This window comes from Sminthopsis crassicaudata, chromosome 1 (genome assembly GCF_048593235.1).
Source record: "Sminthopsis crassicaudata isolate SCR6 chromosome 1, ASM4859323v1, whole genome shotgun sequence".
NCBI classification, from domain to species: domain Eukaryota; kingdom Metazoa; phylum Chordata; class Mammalia; order Dasyuromorphia; family Dasyuridae; genus Sminthopsis; species Sminthopsis crassicaudata.
In genome coordinates, this window is record NC_133617.1 from 701,918,069 (window position 1) to 701,936,570 (window position 18,502).

General features: G+C 37.7%; 1 protein-coding gene across 13 annotated transcripts in view; it reads left to right on the forward strand.

Moving 5' to 3' along the window:
• Nucleotides 1–18,502, forward strand: part of TMCC1 (transmembrane and coiled-coil domain family 1) — a 259,340-nt gene that overhangs the window by 136,105 nt on the left and 104,733 nt on the right. Inside the window, exon 1 of one of the 13 annotated variants that reach the window (XM_074283852.1) lies at nt 751–2,958. The exons of the other annotated variants lie outside the window; for them this stretch is intronic. Coding sequence (XP_074139953.1) covers nt 2,920–2,958 — 39 coding nt within the window. The 5' untranslated portion in view covers nt 751–2,919. Of the gene's footprint in view, nt 1–750; nt 2,959–18,502 lie in introns of those variants that run through there. 13 annotated transcript variants of the gene reach the window in all.

Here is an 18,502-nt window from a genome sequence, read left to right on the forward strand (position 1 = left end):
TCTGGAGAGCAATCTGGAATTATGCCCAAAAAGTTATCAAACTGTGCATACCCTTTGACCCAGCAGCGCTACTACTGGACTTATATCCCAAAGAAATAATAAAGAGCGGAAAGAGACATATATGTGCCAAAATGTTTGTGGCAGCCCTTTTTGTTGTAGCTAGAAACTGGAAGTTGAATGGATGCCCATCAGTTGGAGAATGGTTGGGTAAATTGTGGTATATGAAGGTTATGGAATATTATTGCTCTGTAAGAAATGACCAGCAGGAGGAATGCAGAGAGGCCTGGAGAGACTTGCATGAACTGATGCTGAGTGAAACGAGCAGAACCAGAAGATCACTGTACACTTCAACAACAATACTGTATGAGGATGTATTCTGATGGAAGTGGAAATCTTCAACATAAAGAAGATCCAACTCACTTCCAGTTGATCAATGATGGACAGAGGTAGCTACACCCAGAGAAGGAACACTGGGAGGGGAATGTAAATTGTTAGCACTAATATCTGTCTGCCCAGGTTGCATGTACCTTCGGAATCTAATGCTTATTGTGCAACAAGAAAATGATATTCACACACAAGTATTGTACCTAGACTATATTGTAACACATGTAAAATGTATGGGATTGCCTGTCATCGGGGGGAGGGAATAGAGGGAGGGAGGGATAATTTGGAAAAATGAATACAAGGGATAATATTATAAAAAAATATATATAATAAAAAATTTAAAAAAAAAAAAAAAGAAAAAGAAAAGAAAAGGCACCATTGTGCCCAGAGCTCTGGCTCTGATATCTGGGGGATTTATCTTCCAGTTCAAATCCGCCTCAGACACTTCCTAGCTATCCTGGGTGATCCTGGGCAAGTCACTTCACCCTGTTTGTCTCTGTTTTCTCTTCTGTAAAATGAGCTGGAGAAGGAAATGTCAAAACGCTCCAGTCTCTTTGCCAAGAAAAGCCCCAAATGGTCACCAAGAGTCGGACATGACTGATAACAGCTAAATGGCAACACGTGCCCGGTGGACATTGCTCAGGGCTGGAGATACAATGATAAAGTTATCTGTGACCTCAGGGAGGTTACTTGGAGAAACAAGGTATATCTAGATGGGGTGCAGATGATCAGGCTGGCTCTCTCTTGAAGGCAGCATTTAAGGAAGCAGAGGTTTTAAGAGACAGAGGTGAGAGGAAAGTGCCTTCTGGTGCTGAGGGACAATCTAGACAAAAGGATAGACTAGGGAGATGTGGTCAGTGTGACTGGGACAGAAGAGTCTGCAAAGGCTGGCTGGAGCCAGAGGCAGAGTGCCCCTGAGCTTCCTTCCGAAGCAGGAGAGTGGTGTGCTGCTACCTCAAAGGATGGGATAAGGGAGAGACTATAATAGCTTGTGGGGCACTTTGATAATCACAGAGTGCTGGGTATAGGTGTCAGTGGAGCTTCGGACCGAGTGGGCCTGGGATTTCATTGGTGTAGGCAGCTTCCTGAGTGCAAACGCCTTCCACAGGCTCCTCTGTCTCTGAGTGGCTTCTCAGCTGCTCTTGAACTTTTCACCTTCAAAACTTGGGGCACTGAGGGGTTGGTCACGTGGTTAATGTGGGTCGGAGGTGGGGCCTGACCCCAGGGCTTCACTGTTCCAAGCTTAGCCTCCGCTCCCGATGCCGTTCCGCTCTAAGTCAGTAACAACCCGAGGGACGTTGCCCTGTCTGTCTGTGTCCTGGGAGCATTTTTTGCTCCATTTCTCACAGGAGAAAAGGAAACTTGACTTTTTGTCCAGATGCAGCCAAGTGGCCTTAGGTTCATTGGGCAGGAAAAGGCAGCCAAAGGCAAGTCCTTGCCCTGCCCGAGCTGGCTTATCTTCAGGCTGAGTGTCTTCTTGTGCCGTGGGAAGGGCATGGAGCAGTTAGGGGAGCACGTCCCCAGCTCCCTTCAGGGGCACTGTCCGCAAGCACGTTGGTCCCGAGAGATGGAGTGCACAAGCCCGAGCGCTGGACTTTGCCAGTCTTTGGCAGTGCCCATCCGGCTGTGTGGGGTTTTGTTTGTTTAATCCCTCTTAGTCACGGCCGAGTTGTTCCCGAGAGCTAGGCAGGCCTCTGGAGGCAGCTTGGATTCAAGTCCTGACTGCAAGTGGAAGTCACTTGACCTTCGTTCCCGAGGTGCCCGCCGCCACTCCCCCCCTTCCCTCCCTCGGCACCCCCCCCCCCCCCCCGTGAGGAGGGGGGAAAAGCTTGGCCACCGGTTCAGACAAAGCCTTAGGGCCGCCCAGCCCGGCGGAGCCAAAGCCCTAACAGTCAGTGTCCCTTCCATCGCCCCTCCTTTTACTCGGAGGGCTTCCCCTCGTCGGTCGGTCTGGGATGGCGGGAAGGGGGTGCTGCCTCCTTAAGATGACACTCTCAGCTGGGAGGCGTCGGGGCTCCAGGGGAGGAGGAAGAGGAGGAGTTGTGCTGTTGCCGGTTAACCTCTTCACGGGAGGCAGATGCTTTATAACCCCCGGCCTCCGGCAGTCGCCATGCAGCCCCCTGGGCCGCCCCTTGGCAGGCGGGTTCAGCTGGAGTCGAGGCAGTGTCTTGGCCTAATGACTCCAAGGAAGGGGAGGGAGGGGTGGTGGGTCGGCCGGACCCCTCGCCGCTGACTCACAGGAAGTGCTAAAAGAGCTTGGCACCCGGTGCTCAGCCCCGGGATTCTGCTCCTCCCTTCCCCCTCCTTCGCACCCTCCCTCCGCCCCTCCCTCCCTCTCCTACTGGATGGAGGCTTTGCAGTGGGTCTTGACAGAACAATGAAGTGCTTCTAAGTTTGCCAAGACTCAGGGAAATCCCTCGGACTTGTCCTCTGACAGTCTTCAGGATGCTTTTCCTCAGACTTTCCTGAGGAGCTGTCAGAACCCTCTCCCTGCCTGCTTTGGATCGCTTTGTGTGGAGACCCGGGATCCTGACCATGGTTCAGCGCTTCAGCCTCAGGAGGCAGCTCTCCAAGGTGGGTCTCTGCGCCGGCACGTGTGTGGATGTGGATGGGTTTTCTGCCCACGGAAAGCTCTGGTTGACTGCAGTAAGGCTTCCTTTCCCCCGAACAGTTGTGTAAAGTGTCTGTTCATCCAGAGGTATGTGTGTGCATGAGGGAAGGAGGTGTGGGGATGATGGGGACGGAGCTCTGCCTTTTGTTCTTTCATCTGACAGACACAAAGGTTTAAGGCTGACTGCTGGCAAGCTGGGTTTTGTTCCCTTCAACTAGGCTGGAATCGGGGGACGTGGGAGCGTCCTCTCATGGTAAAATTTTCAGAGGTATATATGTGTGTGACAGGCAAAGAGTTGAGGTAATGGGGTGGGGATGGGGGATCATGTTTCTATTTAACAAAATGTTCTGACAGCTTGTGGACCTAGAATGGAAATCCTTGATGGACACTGTGCATTACAATATATTTCACCAGGAGTCTGGGGGAAGGTATCTGAAAAGTATGTTGATATATATATATACACACACACACATAACAAGGAACAATTCCATTAAGAAATAAGCTTGTTTAATAACTGAATGGGTATATAATTTTTTTTAAAAAAGGAGGCTCATGAACTAGTATGTAGAATTCTTTTTTTTATGTTGAAAAATAATTGAAAATTAGATCCCAAGTATATAACTTTTTTGGGAAAAAAGTATTATTAAACATATTTCAGAATAAATCTCACTAAGAATAAAAAGGAGTCTCAAACACCTTTCTGGGGAGTATATTGATTTTTCAACGGTAACAGCTTGTTTCCTTTTTTTTGTACAATGAGAAGACTTAACATTTTAGCAGTTTGGGAAAGCGGCATGGCAAGAGTCAGCCTTCCCCCCACCACTGACTTGTACTTGAAATACCCTATTTCAGAAATGCAGCAGTTGGCAACTAAAATGTGTTACAGTTCATTCCCTGCAACCAGCAATTCAAGCAGATCCTTGTGTTGCAATTCAGCAGGCATCCTTCACATCCCTAGTTGTTAGTCAGAATTGTTAAATCCCAAACTCTGCCATTATCCTAGAGGCAAAGCCCTTAGTCCTTCACCAGTTGCTCAAGTTTATACTCTGGACTCTTGGACAAAATTTAGAAGGACTCTCTTCATTCCTTGTTTATCTTCACCTTCCTTTCTTGAGCTTCTGAACTTCTCAGGGGTTGATCAGGTGAGTTATTTCTGTCCCTCTTTTCCATCTTCCCCCCCACCCCCCAATCCTGGAAGCTAAGCTTACACAGCTTTGTCAGGTAGTAAAAGAATCATTGTTCATTTAGGTCCTTGGTGCTGTTAGGGATGCTTTGCAACTATTACTGAAACCTGGTGGGTACTTTATAAAGCTAAAATTAAGAAAAAACAATCACTGAGTTCCCAGGCTGAGATAATTTTAAAACAAAACTAGACTACAACACAACATGACAAAGAATTAAATTCTGATTCTTAGACCCATCTTTCTTCTTTCTCCCCAATAATGTATTGAGATCAGTCATCTATTTTTATTACTGTATTACTGTATTACTGAATAATGGGCAGTATAACCATTAGGGGAAAAGCTGTTTTTAACCCAATTGGGATTAGAAGGGAACAAAACCCTTTTTACCTTTTGTCTATTCTCTACCTGGTATAAAATAATTTCTAGACTTTAATATGGATATGTGTGTATACACACACACATACACAATTGAAGTCATACTTACATGATGTAACTGTACTGTAAAGATTCAGTACATATTTGTTCAGTGAACTAATGGAATGAGTAGTATTTCAAGTACTATTAGAATCTTAAGCATAGAAAGAATTAAAATATAAAATATAAAGTGAGCAATTAAACAGAAGAATAAAAATTATCAAAAAAATTATCAATTAAAATGCAACTTAATTCTGTGACATTAATCTGCTTGCTGTATGAAGCTCTCAAAGAACTGTTCTACTGGCGGGGTCTGGCAGTAACATATCTAAAGATATATGTAATGAAGAGACCCAAGGTAGAGCTTGATGAGGAGAGAAGAAAGATTGAGGCCAGCTGCTTGAGAAAGATTTGAGGAGGGAAAGAACACTTCATCTGGGAAAATCAGGGAACTGACAAAGGAAAAGAAGGATTTTGTTAGGCAGATATGGAGAGTGAATTTCATGTTCCATATAAATAGACAGTAGTAAGAGATGACATATTGAATACACAAAACAGCAAAGTGTCTGGTTTGGAAGGAACATAGAATGCTTGAATGGGGATAATGTGCTGAAAAGGTTTGTGAATATAGGACTAACATGACTCTTCTCTGCTTTGTTTCCCACATCAGATGAGATGCATTGTAAAGCTCTTAGCACAGCCTGGTACATAGTAAGCTCTTAAATGTTTTTTTTTTCCCTTCTCTAATGTCTTGGGTGCCTTCTACATGATAAACTCAGTGATATTTAATAATAAGAAACTGATTAGTCATAATATTAGGAATAATTAAGCAAGATGAAGGAAGGGAATAAGTATGTTCAGTTTACTTAAGTATATAGCAAAGTGGACAGTCAGTAAAATTTATTGGCAGAAACAGTGCTGTGTTGAGAAGTATAACTTAAGTTGTTGTCAAATGAAAAGGTAGAGCATAAGTTATATTTGTGATAGATATTTTTAAATTGAGTTGTTGAAAAGAGCCATGTCCATCAGAATTGATCATCATATAATCTTCTTGTTGCTGTGTACAATGTTTTCTTGGTTCTGCTCATTTCACTCAGCATCAATTCCTATAAGTCTCTCCAGGCTTCTCTGAAATCATCCTGCTGGTCATTTCTTATAGAACAATAATATTCCATAACATTAATATGCCATAACTTATTCAGCCATTCCCTAACTGATGGCATCCATTCAGTTTCCAGTTCCTTCCCACTACAAAGAGGCTTGCCACAAACATTTTTACACACATAGGTCCTTTCCCTTTTTTTATGATCTCTTTGGGATACAGGCCTAGTAGAGACACTGCTGGATCAAAGGGTATACAGTTTGATGACCCTTTGGGTATAGTTCTGTATTGCTCTTCAGAATGGTTGGATCCATTCACAAATCCATCAACAATATATTAGTTTCCCAGTTTTTCATATCCCCTCCAACATTCATCATTATCATTTGTTGAGAATTTTTTGAAGGAAAAAATAAATATTTCTACTTTGAACTGCACTAGTAGAAAGAAGGCATCCATCCATCTTGGATATATTACTTTAATGTCATAATTGTCATATTTGCATCTATTTTACATTTCCTCCCAAATAGTCCATGGTTGATTCTGAATAACTAATATTCACATCTGTTCTGAGAAGGAAAAAGAGATAAATGGAAGTTTCAACTTTTTTTTTAGAACTGTTCAGATATTATGAATTTGCTTAGATAATAGGTTAATTGATTGCTAGAAAAATACTCTTAGGTTTGTCACTCTACTTATTTGCACATTTTTGCAAAACTATTCTTAAAATATTTTTCTTTAATTTCGCAGAATTACTTATTGAGTTAAAGTTTGCTCCATTTCTTCCTCCCACATTGTACCTCCCATATGAATGAAAAATGTGGGAAAATATTCTGGCTTTAGAGGAATTTTTTTTAGTGACAGAACATTAATTTTCAACATTTGAGTAATCTATTTTCCATATTTTCTTGTGTGTTGGTGATATGAAATATAACTTTTTATAACTTCTTTTAGAATATTATTTTCATATTAACTTGTTAATAATAGTAATAACAGCAATAGCTAGTATTTTTATATTGTGCCTTTTATGTACCAGGCATTGTGATGAAGTGCTTTACAAATATTATATCATTTTATTCTCACAACAACCGTGGGAGATAGGTGTTGTTATGCCTATTTTAGTGTTGAGGAAACAATTTTGTTGAGGCCAACAAAGGTTGTGACTTGCCCAGATGTACAGCTAGTAAGTATTTTGGGGGCTGTTAATATGGTAGCATTTATAGGATATAAAAGTAGTCCTGATAATCCATAACAACAACAGTATTTTCCTTGGTTAGTGGAAATCAATTTGAAGTAGACATTTGGGCTTTAGTAGAATATGTTATTATAACACACAGAAGATGAAGACTTAAAAGAAGCAACCTGTTAAAGACTTTCTGTTAAGAAAGGATTGGCTTCTCAGGCCTAAAAGTTTGTTTTAACATAAGCTTCTCCCAAAAATCCATCTGACAAGAGTAATTTTCTTGGTGGGGTCCACCCACCAAAGTTTTCCAGTGTCTTGTTTTCTTAAGCAGGGTAGAAAAGCGTGAAAATGCATTCTCAGATATGTTTATTTCAGAAAGATACTCTCTACTTCTCTACCTCACCAAGTAATAGGGTGCTTTTAATTCATCGTAGATGATCCATGACTAGTACTTCTTATCTTGGCCTTTTTTATTTTTTTCCTTTTTAATGTTTTTAAAAAGACCTGCACACTTATTTTGTTTCTTCCTTTTAGCTTCAAAAAGTTTGAAATAAAAAAAGAAACCCTTGAAGTCACCATGATATTGAAATATGCCTTTTAGTGGTTCTTATCTTTTAACCAAACTTTTTTTTTTCTCCCATTTAGATATTACTTCATTTGAGATTTTTTTCTTTTAATACTTTATTTCTTTGAAATTTCACACAATAGGGACAGCTACATGGCAGAATGGATAGAGCACCAGCCCCGAAGTCAGGAGGACCTGAGTTCAGATCTGGCCTCAGACACTTAAGACTTCTTAGCTGTGTAACTCTAGGCAGATTACTTAACTCCAAAAAAAAGGGGGGGGGGAGGAAAAGAAAAAAACAAAAGACATTTCACACACTAAAAAATTCTTTGCTAGGTAGAGTAACAAGATCAAAGTAATATATTCCAGATTATGTGATAAAAGAAAAATAGGAAGTATGTTGGGAATCTTTTCCTCCTTCTGTCATTGTTTGCTTATTGACCTTAGATTTGGTCTCATAAACAAACCACAAGTATATTTAATCTCATAATTTTTAACACTAAACTTTGTTCAAGCCTTTAATTTTAATCATGGTAGCAGCTCACATTTGTATAACACTTTATAATTTTAAAATTACTCTTCTCTCACAAGAATCCATGATCATAAATTTGGAACTAGAAGAGATCTCAGAGGTCATGATCTAATATATCTAAACTCATTTTATAAGTCCTGCATCATTTCTTTCAGACCAGGAATCTCATAACAAAATGTGTGTGGAGGGGGGGTGTCACAGAATTATGGTTTATTATCAGTAAATGTTTAATTTGTAAATAGTTATTTTACATACCTATATGCCTGGGATCACATAAAAATTTCTTAGATGAAAAGGAGCCACAAGTAGAAAAAGTTTAAGAAGACCTGATCTAGACTGTAACTTGACCATTCTATGACTAAATTCTGATAAGTAAAATAGGAATAATTGTTCTTGCTTTCTGTTTTTTATTAAATTACATTTTTAAATCTTTATTTTGGATTGTTTTCCTTTTCTTTTGGAACAGGATGACTACGTTATTTTGAGTTCTTTAAAAGTGAATGTTACATAAATAATAAAATATTATTATAAATAATTATATCAATAAAATGCATAGGTAGACTCAGAATAGGCATTTAAATAATGTTAGGTCATATTGAAAAGTGCATATTTCTGCACTAATTTTTGTACTCACAGAAAGTATTTGCCTTCAGCAAGATCTGTTGCATTTGTTCTAAGAAATCTTCTCTCCCACTTGGCTAGCTCAGTTGTTAGTACTTGGAGCCTCCTCATATTATTTTGTGTTATACTTAACTGTGTACATGTTGTACTCTGTTTTTAATAAAATATATGTTTCTTGAGAGCAAAAATTATTTTTCTCTTTATACATTAAGTTCCTACTACAGGATAATAGATAATAAATGTTAGTTGTATTTTTGTCACTGTATTTAATCATAAGGTCTTGCCATTGAGCAATATTCAACTATAACTTATTACTAGAAAGAATTGTTACCTGTATGACACCATTATAGCATAGGACTACTTTGGGGCCCTACTACTTTGTAACAATAGGAAGTCTGCTACTATTTTTTCTCTTCTTTCAAATGAGACAATTTAAGATCAATTGATTTTGAGTGCAATGACCTAATTTCATTCGTTATTCCATGTGAAATTTCAGGGGTAGTTAGTTCCATGTAATTGGTGATATTTCTTCATAACAGTGAGCTATGATTATAATATATTAAAAATATTATTGTGAAAGTACATTGGTTGAGACAACTTGTGAGGAGAATGTTTATCCAGGTTTGGAGCAGAACTTAGTAATTAACCATTTGTAAATATTTTGCTATGATAAAATATTGTTTGCCTATGTATGATAAATATACCCAATAATGTAAATTGTATATGCTTTTTAAAAAGTAAATCGCTTCTCTCTCTCTCTCTCTCTCTCTCTCTCTCTCTCTCTCTCTCTCTCTCTCTCTCTCTCTCTCTCTCTCTCTCTTTCTCTCTCTCTCTCTTTTTTTTTTTTTTTTTTTTTTGCTGAGGGAGTTAGGGTTAACTGACTTGCCCAGGATCGCACAGCTAGGAAGTGTTAAGTGTCTGAAGTCACATTTGCACTCAGGTCCTTCTGACTTCACCTGCCTGTCCCATCCCTTTTGTTCTTAAGAGAAAATGGTGTGTGTCTGCTCTCCTATATTCTTACTCATCCCTACTATCCCATTTTTTTTTAACTCTCTCATTTGAATAACCAAAGCAGCTACAATAATACCTAACATTTCTATACTGCAAGTATTTTCTTCTAAAATGGAGTTGTTTAGGGTTGAGGCATGATTCAAACTTAGGTCTTCTTGGCTCTTAAGTCCAGTATTATTTGCCCACCTTGCCTTATAAACTCCTTGTAGACAAAGACCGTTTGCTTTTGTATTTGTGTCCCTAGCCATTAGTGCAATGCTTGGTACATAATAGGCATTTGTTAAAAGCCTTTTAATTCATTCATTTGATATCTGACAATATTTTTTTTAAATTTTCATTGAATTTTTCGACTGATCATCTAAAATGAAGTAGATATTTTTTTTTTACCCTGTTAATAGTGCTTTTAATCTGTTATGTACTTGGGTTCTGTTGTCCTTAAGAGTGACTTAAACATTCATTTGAATCAGAAAATATGCAATGACCAACTTATCTAAAAACTAGTTATTTTGAATGTTGTTGTATTTCACATATATATTTATGGTCTGACTAGCAGTTTAGTGTGGTAGGTAGTAAATAAATGCATTGTATTTCTTTACAAAAGAGAGAGGGAAGTAAGAGCTCAGAGAAGCAGGAAAATCCTGCTGAACGCTTTGTTATGTGGAGATTGAGAAGATGGTGAGAATATGATCGCTTTATAGTAGCTGGGATCTGTAACTTCATCAGGGTGAGTACTCCCTAATCCAAGCAGATTGCATGCCCTTTATATTGTGGTCCATTGTCTTCAAGAGTTGGTATGGCATCACCCTGTGTAGCAAGGCTGCTAATTAGCCTGCTGACCTAAGATTAGTCGTGGGACACCCCCAGTTTTCATACTGGCAATTAATCATACCAATTGGGGCAAACCTGCCAGTTAGCCTTTCCTTGGCATAGTCTTTGTAGGCCTGGGGTCACTTCATCCTACTTTATCACGTTTATTTACATAAAATTAGTCTGAAATATGATATGTTCTTTGACTTCATCTCATGTGGAAATTTGAAAGCTAAAATATCCTTTAGTATTGTAATGATCTCTAGATGTCTTTGAAACTGAATATCATGAGAACTTTAGAAATGGAATATTATTTTGGCGTTTAATTTCTACTTTATTTATTGCTTAAAACATGATCTCCTTAAGCTTTTTGCTGCTTCTAAGAAATCTACATGTATATTAAAACAGAAAATGTTCCTTTTATATGCTGTAAACAACTGAATTCTGAATGAAATTTGTAGTTTAAAACTACTGCATTAGTAGTCAGCAGCTTTGCTTTGAACCTTTTGCAACCTGATGCAAGTGACTAACTTCTCTGCACTTCATTTTTCTTCTCTGAAAAATTAGGGGATATGTCTCCCTTTTGCTCCAAATCTGTGGTGTCCTAATTTTTAAAACAAAACATAGTAGTTTTCCCAGAGAGATCTTAGAAGAGAAATCATTATATATTTAACTATTGTGAGGTTCTTGCATAGTAATTTTAAAAGAGCTATGTTGTCCTAATAATGATATGTAGTATGATTATATTTATATTGCATTAAATTCAAGAAAGTCAAAGTATTTCTAGAGACTGATATAAAATTAAGGCAGTAGTAACAAAAAAATGGTAAAGTATTAGATGTGTTCTTCACACACACACAGACACACACACACACACACACATACACACACACACACACACACACACACAGTTTTACAAGAACTTTATGAGGGATCACAGCAATCCATGAAATAGGTAATGCAAGTGTTGTTATCCAGATTTTATAGGTGAGAAAATTGAGGCCTAGAGACCTAAAGTGATTTATCCATAGTGCTAGAAAGAATCATGAATGAAACCCAGATATTCTAATTCTTAAGATCAGGACTCTTTTTATACACATTTTTTAATGAATCATGTTGAGAGAGAAGATCAGAATAAAAGGGAAAAAACCATGAAAGGGGAAAAAAAAAAAACCAGAATAAATAGGGAGAAAATGTGAGCAAAGCATGTGTTGCTTTACATTCAATCTCCTTGGTTCTTTTCTGGATGCAGATAACATTTTTTACCCCAAATCTGTGGAGATTGCCTTGGATCATTGAACCAGTGAGAAGAACCAAATCTTTCATAGCTGATCATTGCACATTTTTGCTATTATTGTGTACAATGTATTCCTGGTTCTGCTTGTTTCATTTAGCATCAGTTCTTGCAAATGTTTCCAGGACTTTATAAAATCATCCTGCTCATCATTTTTACAGAACAATAATATTCCATAACATTCATATACCATAACTTATTAAGCCATTCTCCAACTGATGAGCATCCACTCAGTTTCTAATTCCTTGCCACTACAAAAAAAGATTCACTTCAAACATTTTTGCACATGTGGGTCTTTTCCCCTCCTTTATGATTTCCTTGGGATACAAAGTAGGGGCACTGCTAGTTCTTTGGTCATAGTCGCAAGTTGCTCTCCAGAATGGTTGGATCAGTTCACAACTCCACCAACAATGAATTAGTGTCCCAATTTTCCTATATCCCCTCCAACATTTATCATTATCTTCTCCTGTCATCTTAGCCAAGTATTGGCTTTTTTTTTTAATATAAATAGCAAGCTATGGTTTTAAAAAATGTTTTTGCTTTGGGAGTAGATTTCAGGTATGTTTAATCCCTATTTTAGTGGCTATCCTATTAGACATCACTGGCTCTATTTACTAGGAAAAATGAATCTTGAATTTTTCTTTCATGTATACTTTTAGATGGGAAATTGAATTAGCTTGACTCCCTTATATTCTGTGACTCAAGGAATATGTCTTAAAAATTATGAATACCATTTTACTCAGATACCTGAGTTATGTAATTTACTTTAGAAGCCTAGAGGAGAAAATGTTACTTTGTTTATTTGGCATGGGCATTCACCCTTGTTACCCGCAAAAGAAAAAATACCTTATTAGAGGAGAAAAAAAGGAATAAGAGAACATAACTTCACTTCAACAGGCAGATAATCCTCTAGTCATGATCACTCACATATAAGGAACAATATGTTTGAGAAATTAGATGAAAAGTCAGGTATTATAAGGGAGAAGGAGGCAGTTGGATTGGCAGTTGATTTGCCTGGCATACAGAATATTGATTAAAAGATACCATTGATCAATGATATTTCAACTTACCTTTCTCAATTGGAAATTAAATTGAGAAACGTGTGTGTGTGTGTATGACAGAGAGAGAGAGAGAGAGAGAGAGAGAGAGAGAGAGAGAGAGAGAGAGAGAGAGAGAGAGAGAGAGAGAGAGAGAGAGAGAACAAGCACAAGCACAAGCACAAGCACAAGCACAAGCACGAGAGGGAAAGGGGAAAGATTAGAGAGAGGGGTTGTTCATTCTTTTTCCTCTTCCCTGTCAAGTTTATATTCTTCCTGCTGTAATTATTTGCCTTGTTTTTTTCTCTTCTCTTTTGAGCTCTGGATAGGATATGATCCAGAGAAAGTGCTAAAAATTCAGAAAGACAATTGTGCTTCTTTACCCTGTCTTTGGAACACTTAAATCCAAGTTAAGAGATATAATCTGTGATGTCATTGGCCCTCTTTGAAAATGAATAACAGCAACAACAAAAATTGGTATGGAATACAATAGAATTCTAAATCAGCCCAAGGAGATGTGTTTCTAAATAAATCTAGGCCTCTTTTGAGACCAGTCTAGTATCCCTTGAGCACACCTCATAATAGTTAAATGACTGGTAAAAGGCCAACTAAACTAGTCAAGTACTGATTGTTTGGCAATCATGGAATGGGCTTTTTTCTCCCCCATAGGGCCATTTGATGACCTCCAGTTTGACCTATTCAGTATTCATCCATCTATACCAAAACAGTCTTCTTTTCTGGTCTGAGGCTTCAACATCATTCTTCCCATGCCATTCTCATTTGGCTCCTCCTTAGGGTTAGCATTCATATGAATTAATTATTCCTTAATTTATCCAATCATAAGTTTTACTTTTAGCCCATTTTTTTTAGTCTGCTAAGATAATTTTGAATTCTGATTCTGCCATCTCTCTTGTTTTTAGTTTCATGTAATCTACAGATTTGATAAACATTATATTTTTGATGAAAACACCTAAATTACATGGTTGTGGGATTTGATCAAGCCATACTAGTGTGGTCTCTTTTATGACTCAATTCTGGATATAGCTCAATTCCTTTTCTATTTAGTTATCTGTATAGTCTAATTTCTGTCTTGTGAAAGAACTTTATTCAGTTTCAGGATTTGTGAGGAAACTTAACTATGTTGTTTGAATTTATCCCTATATGAATAAGAAGCTGAACCACCTCTACCTATTGATTAGAGAACCTTAATTAAGAACCTAGATTATGCTGACCAGAATGCCTTAATGGCCTTTATGCAGAGAGCTTTCTCACAGTTGCACAACTCAAGCAGCCCATATGTCTTATCTGAAATCTGGTTCAACCTTTGATTAAATATAATGCTTAGGGGAAATGGGACAACTCTTCCCCCCCACCCCTCACTTTCAGAGAATTGAACCTGTTTGTCCTTCACTTCCCAGCTTGAAAAGTCTCTCATCTTTTCTCCAATTAGAAACCAGAATCAGAATCTTTGGAATGACTGGGAAGAACCTTGACTGCATTTATGCCTGTTTTGCTAATAAATCATATAGCTCAGATTGTTTCCTCAGTTGTTATTTATCCACCAAAGTACCAAGCACACATTCCTAGGACATTCTATTAAATAACTTCTTGCAAAATGATATAAAACTATTAATGATAATTCTTTGGAAGGACTATCCAACCAATTCCAAATATACCGCACTCTACTATTATCTAAACTACACCTTTAAATCTTGTTCACAAAAATGTCAGGAAAGATTTTTTTTTCAGATATTTTGCTGCAATCTAATAAATGTTTAATTAATATAGTACCACATAAATAATGATTTTCTGACTTAGTGTGTGGCCTAGGTGGATTATTTCTACTTGAGTTTAACACCACTGCTGTAAACTACTTATATAAACTATATATAAATAGTGAGCTTGAATTCAATTCCTACCAAAACTTCACCTAATATTCTTCAAACTGGCAGAGATAACTCAGTGTTGAAGGAATTGTGGAAGGATAAGCACACTAATAAATTGGTGGAGCTATGAAATGATACAAGCACTTTGTAAAACAATTTGGAATTAAGCAAATAGAGTGATTAAAATGTTGATTCCTTTTGAACCACAGATTATAGTATTAGACTTATGCTTCAAGAAAGCCCTTGATAGGAAGAAAATTGTCTTGTACACACCAAAATATTTCTAGCAGCACATTTTGTGATAGCAAAGAACTGGAAACAAAGTAAATGTACATTAATTGGAGAATGCAAATTAAGTTGGGGTGCATGAATATAATGGAATATAACTGTGCTATAAGAAATCACACATGTGATAAATACAGAGAAACATGAAAAGATTTATAGGAATTGAGGCAGAATTCAATAACCAGAGCCAAGAAAATATGCACAGTAACTACAAAAATGTAAATGGGGAAAAAAAAACGAAACCAACAACATAAACAACTATTAGGGTAAAGGTAACAGAATTATAAAGATCAAGCAGGACTCAAAGAAGGAAAGATGAGTTCACAGGTGATAACAAATGAAATGGTTTGGAGATTTTTTCAATGTATTAATTTTACTAATTTTTTTCCTCTAAAATTATCATTTGTTATGGGTTGATTCTCTGAGAAGGGGAAGACAGGAATACTTGGGATAAGTATGATGATGTGAGAAACAGATGTCATCAGATACTTTTTTAAATTAAAACAAAAGTTTGTGATATATTTTTTTCCACAGGTACACAAAGGTAGGGGCAAATAGAAGCAAACTTGTAGAGTACATATAACAAATGGGTTACAACTTCTTTTTCTTCTTTGAAACTATATAAAGTTCCTTTGAGCTGAATGTTTTCCTTCCTGGGGCCCAAATGTCAAGTTTCTTGTGATGAATACAGAGAAGCATGAAAAGATCTATAGGAATTGATGCAGAGTGCACTAATCAGAACCAAGAAAATTATATGCCTAGTTTTGAGAAACAAAATACCTTACCAGGAATGTCACTGACTCACTGAATGTAGGAAAGATTTTACATTTTTGCAAAAATGGGTGCCTAGTTAAGTAGACACACCTTTGAAACTGAAGCATAAGGCCCTCTCCTGACTCCCTGTTAATTGGATATTGTAGAAGTTAGAAGACATGAATCTCCTCCCCTCCGTAATAGCCAGTCTCTGTTCCCAAGGAGCTTCCATTTTAGAAGGGGAAGGTAAGTGAGGAGGGCTAAGGGCAAAGAACAAAAGATTCTTTTCAATTCTCTGGCCACAGCCCCTGAACACAAAAGTCAGAACCTGCTCCAAATGAGCTTACATTCTTTTGGGAGAAGGTAACCCCTACCCTTGATTATTCCTTGATGTCCTCGTGGGTTTCAGTTTTCTAATTTGTTTAATTTTTTCAATTTAATTTTCATAACAGTGGAAAAGGAAAAATGCCCATCCATTTCTCACACATAGTAACTAACTACAAAAATGTGAATAGGGAAAAAAAGAATCCCAAGTTTTATTTGTTTAATTTTTCTTCTCTTACTTCCTGGCGGAATGCTTAGTTTTTATTGATCCATTCCCTCTCTTGGCATTTTCAATCAGATGACAAGGTAGGAAAGTATAACTCTTCCTCTCAGGGTCATGCTTCCTTTTCCCTTATTTCCCTCCAGTACAATAAGGTCAACCATCCTGTTTCCTCAAGCTACCTAAGCCTGACTCTCAATGTTAAGTTGCTGGAAACTCTTTATGTACCTAGACTAAGAGGTATGTTTTGTTATTTCAGCTAATCCCAATATATTTTAAGTATAGTTATCTCATTTTATTTAGCGAGTGAAAGCAAATTTGATTAAGTAGGTTGTTCATTCTTAGGTTATGAGTTTTCTTAATTGATTCAATAAAAGTATAGGTATTTAGGAACAGTTTATACATTTGATACTGTGATTCAAAGAGATTCTCAGTTGATAAAGGTATCAGGGCATGTGATATCTTGTTAGGGTAAAAGTAATCAGCATGGAGATGATTCATTTAGGAGGGTAGCCTAGGTCATTCTGGAGTAGAGTTAGACTTTTAGCAGGCTCCTGTCCCCTTTTCTTTTTTCTTTTTTTTTAAATTATAGCTTTTTATTTACAAGATATATACATGGGTAATTTTTTAGCATTGACAATTGCAAAACCTTATGTTTCAATTTTTCCCCTCCTTCCTCCCACCCCTTCCCCCAGATGGCAGGTTGACCAATACATGTTAAATATGTTAAAGTATAAGTTAAATACAATATATGTATACATGTCTGTAACATGCCCTCCTGGCAGTTACTATTACTAGTCTGTACTAGGCCCAACAGAGTACCTTTGACCACTGACCTTTGCAGTGTCAACTCTACCCGGCTCGCCTCCTCTGAGCCCTTCAAAGGTCTCTGGTCACGATCTCTTGAATCTATAGTTTAATAACAAGTAGCACACTCAAGAACAGCCACGTGTAATCTTAAAAGCCTTTATTATACCTACTCACATAATGCCCTGACTTGTTGGTTCCCTAGTGAATACCTGGTCTGAAGACCCACTTGTTCTCTACCAAACTCCTTACCTCTCGGCTATCCATCTGCTTGGCTCAGCTATCCCAGGTTAGGAAGCCAGGTTAAAGAGAGCAACTGCTGCCTGCAGTGGGCTTATAAAGGGCCTGTGAGGTCACACACACAGCCAACCAGCTAGAGAGTCGTCATCCATTACAAAGCTATCTCAATATGGACAGGATCCCACCCACAGGGCAGTCCTATATCCATAGAGAATACTTCTGGGCCACTCAATCTCCTGTTGCACTGTGGCGCTGCCCATTTAAAGGGCCCTTACAATTCCCTTCTCTTGTTTTACAGGAACCGCATCCTTACACATATCCATACAGTTATTTTGCTGTACAAAAAAAATCATTGTCCCCTTTTCTACTGAATCATTTGATTATAGATTTAGAGCCTGAAAAGATTTGAAAGGCTTTCTAGTCTATTTCAACTTCCTGATTACATCCATGAGAAATTGAGATCCAGAAATATTAAATAACTTGCCCAGACTCATACATGTACAAGAGTAAGCTTTGAAATTTAGGACTTCAAATCTATAGATCTTTTCACTGTACCATGTTGCCACAGTTCATGATTATTTAGAAGAAGCTAAACTAGTCATATTTCCTTTATTTGAAAATTTTAGATTGTGGGAATTCTGTAGTTAACCTAGTTCAGCTAAGGACTTGTTAAAGTATCTCATCCTATTCATATGGAAAAAATGGAGAGATGTGGGCTCCATGATCACTGGAGACATGAAGAACTGAATGTGGAAGAGTGATGAGATTTGGTCTGTTTGACCTCAGAGGGCAGATTTAGGAATATTTAAGTGGAAGTTACAGAGAAGCAAATTTAGACCTGGTGCCAGGAAAAGCTAACTAATCCTTGGAACTCTTCAAAAGTGGAGCAGACTGTTTATAGAAGCTGTATATAGGCTTCCACTTGTTACATAACTTCAGATGAAGTCTGGATATGAGCACTTGTTGGGTAGGTTTCATACTGGTTCTTTTTGGGGTGTGGATTAGATGAGGCCACTGAGGTCCTGCTGACCTAAAATGCTATGATTCTGGGGGGGAAAGGCTCAGCATTACAGGATGGATCCAGTAGGAAGGATGGACCACATATATTAATGATAAGGATGTTTAAAAACTGAAGATCTCAAATAAAACTAAATTTTAAAATATATATTTTAGATAAACAAGCTACATGCAACATTCCTCTTTCTCTCAACCTGACAAACTTATCAGAAAGGAAATGAAATGAGT